Source organism: Vipera ursinii (assembly GCF_947247035.1).
Source record: "Vipera ursinii genome assembly, chromosome: 1".
Classification (NCBI taxonomy): Eukaryota; Metazoa; Chordata; class Lepidosauria; order Squamata; family Viperidae; genus Vipera; species Vipera ursinii.
This window is the reverse complement of record NC_139512.1, coordinates 69,060,085-69,081,377: the sequence shown is the minus strand read 5'-3', so window position 1 is coordinate 69,081,377 and position 21,293 is coordinate 69,060,085. Positions and strand designations below refer to the sequence as shown.

Here is a 21,293-nt window from a genome sequence, read left to right as displayed (position 1 = left end):
GGCACACTGGCTGAGGAATTCTGGGAGTTGAAGTCCACAAGTCATAAAAGGGCCAAGTTTGAAAACCCCTGGCTTAACCAGAAGAAGATCAAAGTTTTGGGATGGCCCATCCAAAGCCCGGACCTGAATCCAATTGAAAATCTGTGGGGTGACCCAAAGAGGGCTGTGCACAGGAGATGCCCTTGCAATCTGACAGATTGAGAGGACTTTTCAAGGAAGAGTGGGCAAAGAGTGCCAAGGCAAGATGTGTCATGCTGATGGGCTCCTGACCCAAAACACTGAATGCTGTCATAAAATCAAAAGGTGTTTCAACCAAGTATTAAAGGGTGTGCACACTTATACAACCACATTATTATATTTCTTGTATTATTTTTCCCCCTAAAAGATTTCAATTTGTTTTTTCAATTGAATTGTACAGCTTATATGTTATATTAAAGGTGGAAAAAATTCTGGGGTGATTTATCTTGGTCTGATTTTTTTTACATTCCAAAAACAGGCATTTTAACAGGGGTGTATGGATTTTTTTTTATATCTATTGTAGTTCATCACTTCCCAACCCCTTTTTCAAAATCTGGGTCACATTGGTATCTATTCCCGTGACTGGGAAATATTTAAAAATAAAGAGAAATAGTAAAATAGCAAAGCAGCTTTTGCTGTACTTGTTATTGTGCTAGATTAATGTTGAATGCATATCTGAGAGAAGCACTTTTTCTGTCTGTTGATAAAATTGTATAGATAGAATTATACCTTCCTTAATAACATAACAAATAATCAACTATTGATCTTTGTTCATTCATTCTACACAACAATCCCGATAAGGAATGCATATTCCAAGAAGCTCTTTTCCCTAGACCCAAAATAAAATCTGGTTTTATAAAAGTGTTTCTACAACAGAAATAAGGCCTTAAAAGTATTTGGACCTGTATATAGGAGGCTAATAACTGTCCATTCACTGTACAAAAATTACTGGATTATGGAAATTTTTTGCCTCTGATCCCAATAGGAATTTATTTAGGCTCTACACAAATGTTTCATTGACAATATTCAATTATTGTCTATGTGGCAGCTTTATGAGAATTCCATGCATTTACATTTGCAAAAGGTATGAATAGACCAAGGACAAAAAGAGTGAAAGGGAATTTTACTCAAGTGCAGTATGGCATAGTCCAAATTCATACATCCACCATACATGCACTTACATTTGAGGTAGCTTTGTTTTAGAGTAAGCATGCTTTGTACTGAAACAAACCACTTAAGTACTGTAACTTTAAACAGCAATACCATTAAGTTCCATTATGTACTAAGACACACTAAAACTGAGCAAAAACCAGTTTGTCTCTAGACAACGAACAATGCTCTAGAACAAATACAAAGTTCTTCAGGGCTATTTCTGAATAATACGGTGGTAATCCCTTAATGGGAAATGTGGCAACTTCTTGGAACCACACTCTTCTTGGGACATAAGAAATATAATACAAGTTTCAAAATAAAAGCAAGTTGAAATTCCAGAAGTTGCATGTCTTGCTTTTAAGCAATAGATACAAATGAAAATATATATCTTGCCCTGTTATTAGTAGATCAAACATTTAAAATTTGGTGATCTATAGACCAAATGAAATGGAGATCAAACTGGTTGCAGGAAAACAAGGAAACCTGTTGAGAAAGACACATAATCTACTACCAACATTTATTTCTGTTAAAGCAGATTATAAATCATCAGTACAAATATATAACTTACATTTGCTTGTAAGGCCAAGTTTTAAGAGTAAAATTAAAAATGAGATGGACTTCATGATTTGCCAGAGGAAAGACATGGAATAGCTGTAGTCTAGCTATAAGCTTTCACATATAACAATGGGAAAAGCATTTTTTTAAAAAAAAATATCTAAACTCTATTTAATTCACCTAAAATGGGTTCATAAGTAGACCTGATTGTAAATATTACAGTTGTCACAGTAGTGTTAAAAGAGATGTAAGACAAATAAACTGCAGCAGTACATGAAATAACCTATATGAATTCTAATATCTAATTTGATTGCTTAAAAAAAGATAAAATTTACCAATTGTTTTCAAACCAAGACAATACTGTTCTTACACTACTCTACAATGATTTTTTTAAAAAAAATTGGTCATGATTCATGATTGTAGTTGCAATATGCTACTTACAATGATACAGACAGGGACAAGCTAGGAACTCTGCTCCCTACCCTATTCCCATATTACTGACTATAAGAATCAGTGATAAATCAATCTTATGTACAATTTTACATCCAACCCCCTTTTATAACTTTGGCAAGATTACTTACAACTCATTCGACTTTTAATAACTAGAACTATTTAAAATAATCTAAGATGCATAAAAATAAAGATTTTGGCTTTATTCTATATATAATTACTTGAAATGGAAGCTCATCCTTTTTCCAACTGACAGCATATTCTCAGCAGCTCTCAGGGTTTCTCCAACAGCCCATTCATTACTGCGCCACAATTCCCTAACCCCTGCTTTCGCCACAAGGGAACGGACCATTCACAGGAAGGTAGACACATTCTTAAGATAGTGGTGAGTCATTTGCTTTTCAGCTTGTGAGGTTTCCTGAAGTTTATGTGGAAAAAAGGCTTCAGGTTTCAACTCCCTTCTTCAGCCCTTTTCAGATTTCCTTTTGCCATTCAAGTTCCCAAATAGGTGGCAAAGGTATGTTACCTGGATTATACCCCAACAGGCTAGGCTTAGGAGCCTCTTTCCATGACTGTCCCCTTTCTCTATCCCCAACCTAATTCCAAAGACAGGGACATGAGTGATTAAAAAAATGCTGCCTCCGGTATACTCTTACATCCAATGCCAACACACACACACATAAACAGAGATGAAGTACAAGCCACAGGACTGCTTAGAGTTCTATCTCAAATGTCTTCTGTAGTTCACTGGAGAAAGGGTTAGTTGGAGATGGATTAGTACGTTGTTTGGATTTACTTTCCAGTGCTGCCCACTGGGCTTCAAATGGATCCACTTGCTGGCCAGCTCCAGGAGGAAGCACATGTTTGTCCTCTGTGGGCCACTTGGCAGGGTCCGCACCATTGAAAGCAGCCGAGCCATTGAGCTGCTGGGCAGGGGGTTTAAAGAAAGGGCTGGCAGTAGCGCTACTAGTTTCATATTGAGGAAATGTCTGCTGCTTTATAAGACTGGGTGACTGATGAGCGTGGGGCACTTGACTATGACCTGCAGTGCCAAAGACATTGGCTACCATCTGGGAAGGAGTGATTCCAATCATGGTTACACTGGGAGCTGAATAGGGCATTCCATTTGTGACAGCATATGGCTGAGCCTGGATAAACGTAGGCTGCATGGGCTGCACCACCCCAATAGGCACTGGTGGAGGTGCAATGAAGGTGCCGCCTGGAAAAGCTGGTGCTGCCTGAGAAACCACCGCAGGAGGCTGGAGGAGCGGCTGGGCAGCTGGAGGCTGGGATTGCACCTGAGGCTGCTGAGACCGGACAGTTTTAGATACTTCTTCCAGCCAACGGTCTGCCTCCGAGGGAGTGCGCCTGTGACTTGCCTGAAACAGGTTCGGAGAGGCAGCTCCCGAGTCAGCACTCCAGTCAGCACCTGTGAAAAGAAATTAAGAACAGGATATAGCCTCAGCAAGATATTGTCTTCCCCGTCTTCAGAACAATTTGATGAGGAATTGAAGTAGCTTTTAACCACCACCAGGTGAGAATAGCTAGTTTCCTATTGCTAGTCAGTAGTAAAGAATCCATAACGATGATTAACATACTTTAACTAGTGTACGTATGAAGTTCCAGTAATGTTGACAAAGGTTTTAAAACTGAAACTAGAACTGGGCATTTAATTAAACAAGTTATGGGCCTCCTTCCATCTTTTCAATTTCAATGTCCAGCTTCTCTCTCGTTCTAATGTCCTAAAGGGGAACTGTTAGCCAAGCCAACTGATCTACAATAACATAAACTATACCCTTCATCCCTAGGTCAGAAATTTCAGGCACTCAGAAATGTGAGTTATCCAGTTTGGATACAAAGCCTTAAGTAAAAAGACATGAAATTATAAAAAAAGGGATATGAGACCAATATGAAGGGACTAGATAGTTAATTAAATTCTGTGGGAATGTGATAAATATGTAGAAACATGCGAAACAGTCCTTGCACCTTTTGCTTCAATGAATAAAAATACATGAAAAGTACTACTCTTAGGAGAAAACGGTATGGCTTTTAGAAACACATATCATTTGATTTAGACAAAAAAATCTACTATGGCTTAAAAGATGGATCCTCAAGTAGTTTTCTAAATCACTAGAAATCTTATATATTTATATTAGAATGTCAATTACTCCAAGTGCTAATTTATAACACTAAATCAATGATTTTGTGAAGAGCCATTTTTTACATTAAAGCTACTGGTTATTGAAACAGCCTTTTTTTCTAGTAAGCTTTAATATATTATTTATTTACTTAATTGCCTATCCACCTACCATACTAATTTAACTTCCACATTAAAACAAAATACTACATCTAAATGCCCAGTTCTTCTACTTTCCCTTCACGATGCTTCTGGATATTAGAAAGAAATCCTTGAGAACCATTTTGTTAGATCAGATCGAAGTCTTTCAAATCCAGCACCACAAATTTTAAGCTTCCAAAAGCAGCACACCAAGATTACTGTCCAGTCTTACCAGAAGGAGAAGCTACAGCTCCAGTTTTAGCAACAGCTGGAGCAGCAGGGGACTGAGCCCAGGGATTGGTTTCACGAAGTGGTATTGCTGTAGATGCTATAGTAGTTTGAGGTGGTTTATCACCAAACACATGGAAGGCAGAGGCAATGCCATTTACTAAAATTGGAGCAGACAACATCAATGCTGTTAATTCATGCAAAGCATGCACATGACTGGAATGTCGAAAATAAAACATGGTTTTGCCAGCATGCAACATACATCAAGCACTTAGTCATGCTTGCCCACTATTATTCTACAAGCATTTTTTATTCAGTTTTGTTAATTCACATGGAAGATACCTTGGGTATTTGCTAACTGACCGATTGCAGTTAAGAACCTTTATAAGGTCTTATCTTGCTGCGATGAGGACGGCGAGGGCTAACTACTTCGCCGCCCTCATCGGGGCCGCAGATAATCGCCCGGCCGCCTTGTTTAGGGTGACTCGCTCCCTTCTTAACCAGGAGATGAGGGAGGATCCCTTACAGGGACGGGCCGAGGAGTTTAGTCATCATCTGACGGACAAAATCGTTCAGATCCGGGCCAGTTTGGACTCTGACTGGGTGGAGTCTGACGTGGAGGAATCGGACGGTCTTGAGCATGTTATCTGGACTGAGTTCGATCCTGTTTCCCCTGATGATGTGGACAGGATCATGGGGAGGCTGAGCTCCACCACTTGTTTTTTGGATCCGTGCCCCTCCTGGCTGGTTTATGAGGCTCGGGAGGGGACACGAGACTGGTTCCAGGCAGTAATAACTGCTTCTTTGAAGGAGGGTGTCTTCCCTGCCGCCTTGAAGGAGGCAGTGGTGAGACCACTCCTCAAAAAGCCTGCCCTGGACCCGGCTGTTTTAAATAACTATCGTCCAGTCTCCAACCTTCGCTTTTTGGCGAAGGTTGTTGAGACCGTGGTGGCACAACACCTTCCTCTGTTCCTGGAGGAAATTGATTATCTGAACCAGTACCAATCGGGTTTCAGGCCCGGGCACAGCACGGAGACAGCACTGGTCGCGCTGGTGAATGATCTCTGGCGGGCTCGGGACAGGGGTTGTTCCTCTGTCCTAGTCCTACTAGATCTCTCAGCGGCTTTCGATACCATCGACCATGGTATCCTACTGCAACGTCTCAGGGGGCTGGGAGTGGGAGGCACCATTTTACGGTGGTTCTCCTCCTATCTCCTGGGCCGCTCGCAGTCAGTGTTGACGGGAGGGCAGAGATCCACCCCAAGGCCTCTTGCTTGTGGAGTCCCTCAAGGGTCGGTTCTCTCGCCCCTCCTGTTCAACATCTATATGAAGCCACTGGGCGAGGTCATTCGTAGCTTCGGGGTGGGGTATCATCAGTACGCTGATGATACCCAACTTTTTTTCTCCACCCCGAACCAACCCAGCGATGCCCTCACCGTGATGTCCCGTTGCCTGGAGGCGGTCCAGGTCTGGATGGGAAGAAACAGGCTTCGTCTCAATCCTGCCAAGACTGAGTGGCTTTGCGTACCGGCATCTCGGGCTAACCAAACTATTCCACCTTTAATGATGGGGGGTGAGGTGTTACCCCCCGTTGATAGGGCTCGCAACTTAGGCGTCCTCTTGGACTCACGGCTCAATTTTGAAGATCATATACGAACCGTGACCAGGGGAGCTTTTGTCCAGGTTCGCCTGGTGCGCCAGTTGCGACCCTACCTGGACCGAGATGCCCTACGCACAGTCACTCATACGCTCGTGACCTCCCGTTTAGACTATTGCAATGCTTTCTACATGGGGCTGCCCTTGAGGACCATTCGGAGACTACAACTGGTGCAGAATGCGGCTGCGCGAGTTGTGATGGGGGTCTCCCGATACTCCCATGTAACACCTCTACTCCGTGAGCTGCATTGGCTTCCGGTTGCTCTCCGGGTGAGATTCAAAGTGCTGGTGATGACCTATAAAGCCCTAAATGGCTTGGGTCCGGGATATTTGAGGGAACACCTGCTGCCAGCATCAAGTTCCCTTCGTCCAGTGCGCTCGCAGAGGGAGTGTCTTCTCAGGGTGCTGCCGGTAAAAGATTGCCGGCGGATAACACCCAGGGAGAGGGCCTTTTCTGTGGGTGCGCCTGCCCTCTGGAACCAGCTGCCCGTGGAGCTCAGGACTGCCCCTGACCTACGCTCATTCCACCGGGACCTGAAGACTTGGCTCTTTGAGCTCTCTGACCCAGGCTGAGAATTTTAACTAGGGTTTTATTTTCAGGGATAATTTAATCTTTTAATTCTCTTTTAACTTTGTATTTTATATTGATGTGATTTTAAAATGCCCTGTAAACCGCCCTGAGTCCTTTGGGAAAGGGCGGTATATAAATCTAATAAAATCTAAATCTAAATCTAAATATTTTAAAGGATGCTTTGTGGACTTTATTTCTGACTTTATTCTTTGCTCTCAGAACAGGTTTAGAAGGACAAACAGTGATGGGCTGAAACACCCTGCTTTATTGGTATCCTAGCAAAAGAATTATTTTGACTATCAGCTGTTACCTTTCATTATTTCAAACCAGCAGTGAGATGCTTACTGTCTCAAAGATTAGACTGCAAGTTGCATCTCATTTTTAATTTTAATTTTTAATTTTAATCCCATTTATATCCCGCCCTTCTCCGAAGACTCAGCGCGGCTTACAATCTAAAGCACAATGTGCTTAGCAATAGCCTTCATTCTATGTATATGCCTGCTTATTAGGGCTTTTGCCCCCCCCCCCAGCGGCATTTTTACAAAGTCAGCTTATTGCCCCCAACAATCTGGGTCCTCATTTTACCTACCTCGGAAGGATGGAAGGCTGAGTCAACCTTGAGCCTGGTGGGATGCGAACCTGCACTAATTGCAGGCAGCTGGTGTTACTTAAGGAGGCATTAGCCCACTGCTCCACCAAGGCTCTTATAGGATATCTTACAGGATATTTATAGGATATCAAAGCAAGACATAAATATTGTTACTTAACATCAAAGCTGGGAACATCTCTTCAACTTTAGAGCCTTTATGTTTTTTAAAATAAGCAACAGATAGCAAATTTATTGGATTTATATTTATTTTATAGTCATCCATCTGTTTTTTTTTAAAGATCAAGGAGATTGGAAAATGGGTAATTGCGTAATTCCTTACATAGTAAAGTTTTATCTGTAACATCTTAAAGATGTGGCCTTCTGTTTTAAAAATGTTTTTCCCTGTTATTAGCATGTAACTGATTGTTCTCAATAAGTCCTTGACTTTCTAGGAAGTTCACATACAAATAGCTTACAAGCAAGTAACTTAGTTTAAACATATGATTCCAGATGCAAACAAAAGAGCTGAAAGATGGTTTAAAACATTACATTGCCAGCACACAAAAGGAAAACAGCATTTGCACATATAAAAAGTATCACATACATCCAAGTTTAGAGACCACATACCTTGAAAAGCTGGCGACTGTGGCGCAACCACTGTAACTGGCTTTGTCATTGGAGCAGAGGAGAAAGGATCCTCAGATGGTGTGCTAAAGGCATTTGTAATCTGGGAGCACAATGAACTAATGCTATCGACTTCTCCTTCAGACTCAGGAACTGAAAAAGAAAAAAAAAGTTTGCACAGATATGGCCCAGCATAATACAAAGGCACCTTCCTGCTTTTTCACAATGTCGTTCTTTGATCTTTCCCCCCCCCCCATGATTAGGAAAAACTACATCTGTCCTTTAAAAAGCGAAAGAGGAAAAGTTAAGAACAAAGAAAAAAAACTGGGGAATGAGCATGAAGGTTACAATTATTTTGATTTTATGTCAGTTTCTCAGAGTACTCTCATCCATATTAAATATCAGAATAATTATCAAAACTGCACAACTTTCACTTGCAGAAGCTAGGCCTTTAACTCATTAAGCTCTGCAAACACAAATTATTTCTCAAGAGATGCTGACCCAGGCCAAAATGTTTTTGACTAAGTGGACTCCTTATAGTTCAAAGATAATTAACAGCAGTCAATAAACTTTGAACACAGATATCAAACCCATACTTGGTAATATGTGATGTTATCTAAAAATTCTGATTATATTTAGAAGAAACTGTTAGGATTTAATATTGTAACTTGGGAGGTCATGAAATCAGCAACATAATGTCACCTTGTAGTGGCATATCAAACAAGAAACATAGAAGATCTGAGGAGAATCAAGCCAACATTAGTTCGGTCTCAAATGTAGACAGACTCAAAAAACAGAATTTGGGAAAACGTTTATCCTACCTGAGTTTTTTATAGGGAAGTCAGTCTTCCTTTGCACTGTGGAGGGCAACTCATTGATTCGTAGAGAAAGCTGGCGTTTAAATGGAGACATCTTCTGGCTAAGAGCAGGGAATCCTCGGAAAGACCCCTGCCTGGCCAGCTGTTCAATGGGAGCATGCCGACGAGGAATGGCATGAGGATTGCCGGATTCTTTTTCAGCAGAAGTGGCCACTTCTGCAGTAGGAGAAGTGGGCGAACCTGGAGATGGAGCTGTATTGCCAGGTACAACACTTGAAGCAGTTGTTTTCACATCTGTTTCAACTGTAATGAAATATTTAAAAAATGAAGAGCATGAATACCTGAGGCTTTTTTTAAAAAAAAATCCTTTTAGTTTATGGGAAAGTACATTCTTGACACAAAATATAACTTCTGGTTTATTTAGTTTTTACATCTTTAACGTAAGGCAAATACAGTTCAATGATTAATTACCTAATTAACATTTCAATTATCAGTTAAACACTCTTATCTCAAGGGTTTTACTGTATTACTAAGTGATTACATTTGCAGCCCCCAAACTGAAAGGAGTAAAAATATGGCTGAGTATGCACTCATGGTCCTTTATTTGTAAAACTGAGATAAAAATCAGATTTGGGTATCTAACAGTTCTGGAAACTGTTGGTCAGACCTTTATTTTTAAATCTCAGTTTGTCACTAACAGCAACAATGATTTAGAGAATTGCTTTCAAATTGACCTTTCTCATCTGGTGGACTAATGTCCGAGGTACTGCACTGAAACCTTCATTGTGTTTTCATCTATAACCTGTGACCTGCACTATCATCCTTTTCAATCTTCTGCTACCATTCATTTCAAGATCAGAAAGCAACAAATTCCTTCATCCTGAGGTACACGTTACAACTGGTCCTCCAGACTTCTATTTAGACACTTCTTATAGTTACTGTATTTTGAGCCATGATGCATCATAACCCGGAGCCTTTGAACTGTTTGCATGTGAATAGGAAAATAGGAAAATGCTGTCCTCAGCTTTATGTACTGTATTTTCATGGAACAACAATGTCTAGCCTTTTCTCTCTCTCAATGAAGCTGCATTTTTCATACTGCTTTCCAATCACACGTATTAATTACTTTAAAACAATAATGTATGATATACAGTATGTTCCATAGTATATGGAGATCGTCAAAAGGTATCTACTGCGATAATTAAGTTTGCAGATGATACTACTGTGGTGGGTCTTATTACAGGTGGGGATGAGACAGCATACAGGGAGGAGGTACAAAAACCATCCATATGGTATTGTAACAACAACTTGCACCTGAACATCGGCAAGATGAAAGAGATGGTGCTAGACTTCCGGAGGAAAAGAGAGGAACCTGCCCCACTTTACATCGGGGAGGACTGTGTGGAAAGAGTTTCCTCCTTTAAATTTCTGGGAGTCTACCTCTGCGAAGATCTGACCTGGAAAGTTAATACAACCCAGGTGGCTAGAAAGGCCCAACAGAGACTTCACTTTCTCAGGGTCTTGCGGAAGAACAGGGTAGAACAATGGCTAATGACCCTCTTTTACCGGTCTACTATAGAGAGCGTCCTCTCGTACTGTATTGTGGTTTGGTATGTTGGTCTGACAGCCGCGGATAGGAAAGCATTACAGAGGGTGGTGAGCACAGCACAAGACATTGTGGGCTGTTCCCTGACACCACTGGATGACATCGCCAGGGCTCGCTGCCTTGGAAGAGTGAGGAAAATTCTCAGGGATGACTCACACCCTGGACGGTATCTCTTTACTCTCCTACCATTGGGTAGGAGATATAGGAGTATAGCCAGCTGTACCAACAGGCTGAAGAACAGTTTTTATCCATGGGCTGTTAGGCTTTTGAACGGGATATAATTTTATAAACTTTATGCATGATTGACTTGCGAGGCCGGTGTGTTGTGCAATTAGCTCACATGGTGTAATAAGATGGAGGGTTTGTGTCACTGTAAGTTGGGGGCACAAAGGGAGGCTCAGCCAATCTCAGTGTATACATGGTTGTACTTTGGCAATAAAGGTTCATTCATTCATATAACGTCTGTAACCTGCCTTGTTCTTCTACTTAATTTATAAAGCTTATGCTTAGAGGTTGATATCAGAAAGATAAATGAGGATTGGAAAATACCAAGCTCCAATGCCAACTCTAACTCTGCCTTTCCTGCCTGGGCATGAACTAGAAATATCACATATGGTGAAAGAGTAACCAGCTAACTAGATTGCACGCTCACTATTTCATAGTGAGAACCATGAAAGCCACTCTGATTTTACTTGGCTTATAACTTTTTAATAAATGTTCTGGTCTTTATAAAACAGATTGGTCATGGTTATTTTTTTCCCCAAGATTATCAGGTCACAAATACTGTAAACCATTAACACTGATGATTCCCCTTCATTATTTGATAAAAATCACTCAGAACAATGTAAAAAAAGTCAAAAACATTTCCCCCCTCTAATGTATACTCAAAAGGCATAATTATTATATTTCCTTGTGACAAATAGCAAACTCCTATTTATTTGCAAAATATACAAACACACACTTATGTTTTATTCTTGAGGCTAATTTAATAATTATGATTATCCTATTGATTTTTGGCTATGATTCATTTTCTCAAAACTAGCCAAGAAAGAATGTAGTGTTAGTTCATGGAAAACAACTAAAATCCTCACTGGATACTTTTTTTAGTAGAATCTATGCATAACAATGGACTTACATAAGTAGTTTTACATAGCCCTTTTTCAGACTACATGATATGATAAAAAGTGTTTTATGAAGACATGAGATGCAAAATCTATCCTGGGTCCTATTTTCATATGGAGATTAAAGACTGACTGAATTACACATTGTAAAATGCCATAGGTATCAGACTATATTCAAGATTTTTCAATAAAACAGTAGTAGCAACTTCCATTTTGGCAAACATTACACCCACGTGTTACCAAGATAGAGATATTTCTCCATAACAGGGTGGGACACATGAGTTTCCATAAAGATAACAAGCAGAAATGAAGAAAACATCAACCATATAAAGTCAATGAAAACATATAAAAACAATGAAATTTTCTACAGCTTCAAGAGCATGAAGAAATGCTTCTTAAATACATTATGCTGCTACACCTGGCACTGTAGCCGAACATCTCACTGATACTTTATATGGCCTGCAAATATCTATAACATTTGAAAGAATTCAGCAATACAACCTATACTTCAAATGGCCAGATTTGTATTCTATTACCTTTGATGTCTTGTATTTGTCTCATGACTTCCTCTCTTTCTGCTTGTTCAGTTGCCGTAGTAACCCTGAAAGACCCCTCCCTTGTGAAAGTGGTTCTACTGGCATCAAAGGTGGCTGTCACCCCACATTCTTTCTCTCTCTTTTGCTTTCGCTCCAAACATGCTGCAAATGCACAGCCAACTGCATGACTCAACCTCTCTCCCTGAAAAAGATCTCACATTAATTAGAAGCGAAACCAGAAACCACCCAACTACTGCCAAATGATAGCTGGCACTCCATATAATCAACCTTTTTGTGTAAAATCTAACCCAAAAGGTTCAAATGAACAAATGAAACCAGTTTTAAATCACATGATTTTTAACCATTTGGAGAAAAAGGGAGACTGAATACTTTTATTTAGTTATGATATTAAAATATGTTGCCCAAATACTTACTAAAATATTGTTTTTTTATTGAAAAGTTTTAAAATACATTTTATCTTTGACAATCCCCCCTCCCCCCCACCTATCCCTCCCTTCCCCTCCCCCCCTTTCCCCCCTCCCCCCCACTTCCCAGAGCTAAGTACAGGGTATAAAAACAAATAACAATCATAAACATCCATATGCTACCAACAATAAATTCTTAGATCTATCACTCTCTAGCTCATATAAGATAACTACAAACAATACTAATATTACATATAAAGAAAAAAAATAAAGAAATAGAAAGGAAGACTTATACAAATGCTACATGAAACTTTTTAGTCCCATATTTGTTCTGGATATATTCAATCCATAAAATATTGTTATAAAAACTCAGTTAGGTTTAACCATTTTAAATAATTTGTACACCACAAGTAGATGAAGTCCATCATTTGTACCAACGTATGCACTGGACAATCTGTAGGAATTTAATATATTTAGATTCAAATTCGTAAGATTTACGAATGGGCTTTATTTACTGCATTTATATACTGCCAAAATAAATTAGGGCTCTGAGTGGCGAACACACAGTTGATATACTACACCAGGCCATAATACAAGCTTCAAACAAATAAAAAATATGCATTTTTTATTTTATATAATTTGTATACTAAAGTTGAATTAAAATCCAGGAAACATTCCCCAGACAGTATTGATTTATAAATGATAAACTACTTTTTTATCGATGAAGGGCCCGAGTTTTGGGTCTCTGAGAGATGGCTGGGCAGGGGCAGGGGCCGTCAACATAAATTTAGTAAGAGGCCCCTGATTATGTTTTTATCAAAAAATTTTATGGGGTTGGGGAGGGGGGTGTGAGATAGAGGTTGTCTGGCTTTGGGGGGCAGCCAATCAACCATAGTTCAGGCTAGACTTGGGTCCGACCGCGCGGGGGGAGAACGAGGGGTCGTTGTCTCCGGAGCTCATGAGCGGGTCGTGGGGTTACCAATTCCCACGACGGGGAATGGCAGCAGGCGGATAGACAGGGGGCCATATCGTTACCGGGAGCGCCGTCTCCGCTATTTGCAAGCGGTGGGGCGCTCTGACCCTCTGCTTCTTCCCCGAGGTTCCGGGAGCGATGATGTGCAGCCTCCTGAGCTCCGGCTGGTGTACCTGAATGCCAGGTCCGTGGTTAACAAAGCTCCCCTTGTTAGGGATTTGGTTGAGGGTGAGCATGCGGACCTGGCTTGCATCACGGAGACTTGGTTGGGCCCAGAGGGTGGGGTCCCTTTGGTTGACCTTTGCCCACCAGGCTTCCGGGTGCTACACCAGCCTCGAGCTCAGGGTAGGGGTGGGGGTGTGGCGGTGATTGTTAGGGAGACCTTATGTCCGCGGGAGACCACCGTTCCTCAAATAGTCGGGTGTGAGTCTCTCTTTATGAGATTTGGCTCTGGGGCGCAGTTGGGCTTGCTGCTCGTGTACATTTCGCCTAGTCGCGTAGCGGCAGCCCTGCCCGAGCTGCTCGATATCCTCTCGGGGTTGGTGGTTGAGTTCCCCAAACTTATAGTTTTGGGAGACGTCAACCTACCATCCCTGGGAGGTTCATCTGAGCTTGCTCGGGAGTTCATGGCTTCCATGACGGCCATGGACCTGACGCAGGTAATTTCTGAGCCAACTCATGAGGGAGGCCACACCCTTGACCTGATTTTTTTATCTGGACGGTGGTTGGATGATCTTGGTGGGGGCTTTCCATTTATTATGCCCCTGTCATGGACCGATCATCACCTCCTGCGGCTGGTCTTCCATTTTGCCACCCCCCGCCGTGGGGGTACGGAGCCAACTAGATGGTACCGCCCCAGACGCCTAATGGATCCTGATAGATTCCAAGCGGCGCTGGGGTCCCCACCTGCCTCCATTGCTCACAGCTCGGCGGATGCCTTAGTGGAAGCCTGGGAAAGGGCAGCCACTGAGGCACTCGACCGGGTTGTACCCTTGCGGCCCCTGACCCGGCGCAGATCCCAGCGAGCTCCATGGTTCTCCGCGGAGCTCCGGGAGATGAAGCGTCGGAAACGGGGTCTAGAGAGCTGCTGGAGGTCCAGCCGATCTGAACCCGACCGATTGCGGTTAAGAACCTACATTAGGTCTTATCTCGCTGCGATGAGGGAGGCGAGGTGTAATTACTTCTCCACCCTCATCGCGTCCGCAGATAATCGCCCGGCCGCCTTGTTTAGGGTGACTCGCTCCCTTCTTAATCAGGAGGTGAGGGAGGATCCCTTGCAGGGTCGTGCCGAGGAGTTTAGTCAACATCTGTCGGATAAAATCGCTCGGATTCGGACCGGTTTGGACTCCAGCTGGGCAGAGTCTGGCGATCAGGACACGGGCGGTCTTGTCAATGTTATCTGGGAGGAGTTTGATTCTGTGACCCCTGATGAAGTGGACAGGATTATGGGGAAGCTGAGTTCCACCACATGTTTATTGGATCCGTGCCCTTCTTGGCTGGTTTATGCAGCTAGGGAGAGGACACGAGGCTGGCTCCAGGCGGTTATAGCTGCTTATTTGAGTGAGGGTTATTTCCCCACCGTCTTGAAGGAGGCGGTGGTGAGACCTCTCCTCAAGAAGCCTGCCTTGGACCCAGCTGTATTGAACAACTTTCGTCCAGTCTCCAACCTTCGCTTTCTTGCGAAGGTTGTTGAGAGTGTGGTGGCGCATCAGCTCCTTACCAATCGGGTTTCAGGCCCGGGCACAGCACGGAGACGGCATTGGTCGCACTGGTGAATGATCTCTGGAGGGCTCGGGATAGGGGATATTCCTCTGTCCTAGTCCTATTAGACCTCTCGGCGGCTTTCGATACCATCGACCATGGTATCCTGCTGCAGCGTCTCAGGGGATTGGGAGTGGGAGGCACGGTTTTTCAGTGGTTCTCCTCCTATCTCCTGGGACGCTCGCAGTCGGTGTTGGCAGGGGGGCAGAGGTCGACCCCTAGGACTCTCGCTTGTGGAGTTCCTCAGGGGTCGGTCCTCTCGCCTCTCCTGTTCAACATCTATATGAAACCGCTGGGTGAGATCATTCGTGGTTTTGGAGTTGGGTATCATCAATATGCTGATGATACCCAACTTTTTATTTCGACCCCAAACCACCCCAGTGATGCCCTCGCTGTGATGTCCCGTTACCTGGAGGCGGTTCGGGTCTGGATGGGGAGGAACAGACTTCAACTCAACCCTGACAAGACTGAGTGGCTGTGCATTTCGTCTCCCCGGGACACTTGGGATGTTCCATCTCTTTCTATGGGGGGTGAGCTTTTACCCCCTGTGGATAGGGCTCGCAACTTGGGAGTCCTCCTAGATTCACGACTCACTTTGGAGGATCACATAGTGGCCGTGACTAGGGGGGCTTTTGCCCAGGTTCGCCTGGTGCGCCAGTTGCGGCCCTATCTGGACCGGGAGGCCTTATGTACGGTTACTCATGCGCTCGTGACCTCTCGCCTAGACTACTGTAATGCTCTCTACATGGGACTTCCCTTGAAGAATACTCGGAGGCTCCAACTGGTACAGAATGCGGCCGCGAGAGTTGTCTTGGGAGTTTCCCGGTACTCCCATGTTACACCTTTGCTCCGTGAGCTACATTGGTTACCGGTTGTCTTCCGGGTAAGGTTCAAGGTTTTGGTTATGATCTTTAAGTCCCTACATGGCATGGGTCCGCGATACCTCGAGGACCACCTGCTGCCGGCGTCGACTCCCCTCCGCCCTGTGCGCGCCCACAGAGAGGGCCTCCTCAGGGTGCCTCCTGTCAGGGAGTGTCGACTGGTGGCCCCCAGGGGGAGGGCCTTCTCTGTGGGTGCCCCGGCTTTGTGGAACCAACTGCCAGTGGAGCTCCGGACGACATCAGACCTCCGATCCTTCCGTCGCGGGTTGAAGACCCATTTATTTGAACTAGCGGGTCTAGCCTGATGGGGGTACATGGGTTTTTATTGGCTTGTTTTATTCTTGTTTTAACTTGGGCACTGATTTAATTGTTTTTTAATGTTTGTAATGTTTATATTGTTATTTATATTTATGCCCTGTAAACTGCCCTGAGTCCCTTTGGGAGAAGGGCGGTATATAAATCTCAATAAATTAAATTAAATTAAATTAAATTATCAAGTAAAAATGAAACCTACCGTGTCCTTTACAGCCATAAAGCAATGACATATCCAACGTCTTGTAGTACCATCTCGACATATGTAAGAAAATGCTCGGTCAAAATTCCTATCTGGAGCACAGAAGGAGACCTTCTCTATTGTCTGATCAACTATAAGATCCTTTAAAAAAAAGAACAATATATTTCAAGTCATTCCAAGAACTTGGAATAAGACAACAATATGTTTTTCAACTTATTGTCTTTCAAAACAAAAATGTTTTCCCACTGCATCTCTCAAGGACTGGTAACGTTTTATTTAGTTGAAGCTTGATCAGAATGGCTTTAAAATGAGTTCTGTGGGAATTGGACATAACAAGATCTTCACATCTTTTGTAGACCTACAGAGCTACAAATGTATTTTAGAAGAAGCTGTCAATGTTCCTAGAAAGTAACCTACTAAGCAACAGGTGAAAAAACATTGGCTTACGACCTCAACATCCCTGTACTAATACTCAGCATAGAAGAAATACGTAAGATCCAAATTATCTTCTAATACAGGAAGACAAATAAGTTTTCATACAAATAATGGGGACCTGGATAGATGACTTACCGTATATTATGGGAGTACATTAACTGAAGGATGTAATTGGTTCAAAACGAACAGAAGCATTACTAGAAAAGGAGGTGCAGTTGCACATTTGCTAAGAAATCTATATGAGGATATCTATCTATATCTATATCTCTATCAATATCTATATTTATATCTATCTATATCTCTATCTATCTATATCTATATCTATATCTATATCTATCAATATCTCTATCTCTATCTCTATCTATCAATATCTCTATCTCTATCTCTATCTATCAATATCTCTATCTCTATCTCTATCTATCAATATCTCTATCTATCTATATCTATATCTATATCTATATCTATATCTATATCTATATCTATATCTATATCTATATCTATATCTATATCTATCTATATCTATATCTATATCGATATTGATATCGATATAGATAGATAAATAATAGATATAGATATAGATAGATATAGATATATATCATGGAGAAAAACGAAGGGCTAGATGATTGGAGGGGGCAAATCTTTTTTCAAAAGAAGAAAAAGAAGAAAAAGGAAAATCTAGGAAATTATAGATTGGTTATTTTGACAACAACATCCAGGAATATTCTAGAGGAGATTATAGGGATATCAATCTGTAAGCAGCCTCAAAACAAAGTAAGAATTGCTCACAGTCAACACAAATTTGGCAAGAATGAGTCTTGTCAATCTAACCTTCTGATTTTTGGCTGGGTATCTTAAGAAAATACTACAGCTATAAAATCTTGGTTTTAGCAGAGTGTCTGATTAACAAGCTAATGAAGAAGGGGCTGGATGGATATATATTTAGTCTGAATATAGTATACAAAGTGTGCTTAACAGCAAATCTTTCAGAAACTAGGTGAGGTATCTTAAGATCATAAGAGCCTTTACTCTTCAACTTTCTTACTTAATAATTTGAAGACTGTGTGAAAGGCATGCTTATCAAATTTGCAAATAATACAAAGAAATAGCTAACATAGATTGAATTCAAATATTGTGCCAAGTCCTAATATAATATGAAATGTTTCATTTTGGCTTTAAATGCTATACAAACCTAGCACAAGCACTGTAGTTTCTGCATCATGGTTTATGTAGTAGCAGATTGTTAATTCCGCCAATTGTGGGATTTTGTAGGATTTTTTTCCCTATCATATCCAGTAAAACTAGATCCAGTAAACCAAGGGTTTAACAATTCAATATTTCTTTAATATCAGGTTTTTTTTACCCTATTGCTTTTATGAATTCAGGCATACATTTGTTCACTGAAGACATCAAAAGACAAAATAAAATTTTGTATTGACTTATATGAAAGGATCCGACAACATTTTGTTTAATCAATGCTGACTCAAAACCAAACAGCAACTAACCTTTGTTTTCTCATCCACAACTCTGAGTCCATCTGCTGAAACCCACAGGACTGCTTTAACTGCCTTCTTTCCACTCTTGCGGGGAAGGAAAAAGAGAAAAAAAGATTATTGCTAGGCTGTTAAAACAAGCTGAATTCTGATTTCCTCTTTCCAAGAAGCACAAAAGTCATAAAGAGAAGATATCCAACTCCAGCAGGAGTGCCCAAAGACAGATATTCAGATCAAACAGCAAGAGCTCCAGAGAACCAAGCTGAAGCATATTTTTAAAAACACAATGCAAAAGGAAGGGGAAAGAACAGGATGAGTCAAGTGGGTTAAAAAAAAATTCATATAAAGGCAAAGAATTCAAACTTTAATTCTTTACCTATTAAAACCAAATAAACTGTCAGTTAACTCTGATGCTTAAGGAGTTACATCACATGTAGCTTTCCCCCTTCCAACTTTTAGCAGTCAATGTTCTTGCTTTTCCATTATCTCAACATTCCACCCAAGTTCCTCTCAAAGGAATTATGCATTAACACTGCCATTAAGTTTAACATGTTCATAATTTAGCCTACTCTTTCCCCAAGAGCTCATGTTAGGTATAAGCACTTCTAGTTTTATTTTAAGCTAACTGGTAATAGAAGGTAATTATTGCAGATATATGGATATTTCTATAAATATGGAAACCAAAATCCTACATTTCCCACCCCAACATTTATGAACTTATTTAAAACATCTAAACCATCCTTCCAGAAATACCAATGGTTTTTCCAGATTAGGCACAGTTTTATCCTGCCTTTCCTTAGTGCACAAGGAAGTTCATATATTGCATTCTCACAGTAACTCTGTAGAAGAGACATGAGTTACTGACTGAAAGCTTCCTGTGAGTGATATAACACACTGGTGAATTGTTTTTGTGATGTCATCTATTGTTTTAATTGTTGTAAACTGTCCAAAATCATATATGTGAGGTGGGCAGCTACAGAAATTGAAATAAATACATGAATCCATCATCCAGACTGGCCTTTTAGAAATCAGTACAAATACAAATTAAAATAAGGAATGTACCGTAAATGATAGTGGGAAGCACAGTTCCAAAAGAAAAGCAGTTTGATTATCTGCATTCACCATTCTTTGTAGAGAAATATATTTCTTACAGATAATATGTTCAATGACTGTGTCAATTTTCACCTTCTGTCCTGTATTGTATAACCTAATTTGCTTACGTAACAATACGTTAAACATAGCTAAGGTTATTTCAGTTGAGCTTTATATGGTATGCTTTGCTAAGTTCTCAGCTTATATAACTTGGCAGATCAGTGACTAAAATATTGCTAATTTGGTACTTTTTTACTGTAATAAAAAAGAATATCCAATAGTTATTTACTTTGCTTTTCCACCTACTGTACATCTTTAGAGCTTACAGCTTTGAAATTTAGCCTAAGACTAAACATGTACGGTAAAAGATTGTTATACACATCATAACATACAGATTTATCAAAAAGATTTAGTTTTTCCATTTACATTCTGCCTTTCTGGCTATAACCGTACTATGATTTTTCATCTAATTATGTAGTAAAGTGTCTTCATCCTGAATCATGCCAAAGCTTAAGCTTCAAATATTGGATGGCTTTGATTTTTGTAGTTATGAAAGCACTAAACTAGGAATCATGCTATCTTCCCTTCACCTCTGTCATAATTTAATTAAAATAGCATTAACCAAGCAACCATAGCTTCTATCTGCAAAATAAGGATAAAATTGGACTTTTGTACAGAGAAGGTTATTAAGGATTACAAAATAATTATATGAAGTCAGTTGAATATCTAAAAGTGTACTACTGCTAAGGTAAAATATTCTGTTCCAAGAAAGGATTACAACTTTATAGTAGAGTATAGTAGTCACCACAGATGTTAAGAAAAGTTATTTAATCACAAATAAAGTACAATGAAATAAAGGAAACAGTTTTAGTCGTAGAAGAGCATCACTGAGTTTTATTTCAGAGAATTTATTTGAATTTATGTATGCAAAAGCAAACTTTTTTGAACTTAAGATTTGTTATCTTCAAAAGCTAAGAATTCTGAAACAGTTTTCTCTTCCATTAAAACAACTAATATGCATGCAAAATTCTTTGGCCCAATACTTTTTCCTTGTAATTCCAATGAACTGGTTTCAACCCTATCTTCTGAACTTATCTGCTTACTAAATTCAGCATCAGAGTTCATCTTTTAATGTCTGTCTATGTTTTTGTGTGGTTTAGCCACTGAATCAAGAGTTTTGTGACTATATCTCATATTATTTCTGGTATTACCTCCCTAAATGTGATCTAATGTAGAACTAATATCACCATTCTTAGCTACTATTAATTTTGCTGCAGTGTATCTGCCTTTTCTTTTTTGGCTTTGTTTCAATACTTATTTTTTTCCAAATGAACATCTGCACATAAATTACCTTGATAGTCATCTTATGAAAAGACAGAATGAAAAATTTAAATGCATACACTCAGAAGAGTTGGAAACATCAGCACACAACATCTTGAACAGTAAAGTAGACCATTCATTAATTCTGAAATTAATTTTTACTGAATGTAAATTATAAATATAACTCTAAATTATGTAGC

At 40.6% G+C, this 21,293-nt stretch overlaps 1 protein-coding gene across 8 annotated transcripts in view; it reads right to left on the bottom strand.

Moving 5' to 3' along the window:
* Positions 1 to 527: 527 nt before the first annotated feature.
* Positions 528 to 21,293, bottom strand: part of NUMB (NUMB endocytic adaptor protein) — an 88,180-nt gene continuing 67,414 nt past the window's right edge. For 5 of the 8 annotated variants that reach the window (XM_083350543.1, XM_083350542.1, XM_083350545.1 and 2 more), the window contains 7 exons: positions 18,694 to 18,768; positions 16,757 to 16,897; positions 12,203 to 12,404; positions 8,943 to 9,242; positions 8,125 to 8,274; positions 4,686 to 4,841; positions 528 to 3,604 (listed from right to left, as the gene is read on the bottom strand). In XM_083350543.1, coding sequence (XP_083206669.1) covers positions 2,889 to 3,604; positions 4,686 to 4,841; positions 8,125 to 8,274; positions 8,943 to 9,242; positions 12,203 to 12,404; positions 16,757 to 16,897; positions 18,694 to 18,768 — 1,740 coding nt within the window. In that variant the 3' untranslated portion in view covers positions 528 to 2,888. The remainder of the gene's footprint in view (positions 3,605 to 4,685; positions 4,842 to 8,124; positions 8,275 to 8,942; positions 9,243 to 12,202; positions 12,405 to 16,756; positions 16,898 to 18,693; positions 18,769 to 21,293) is intronic. The other 3 variants (XM_083350547.1, XM_083350548.1, XM_083350549.1) reach the window with 1 other exon arrangement.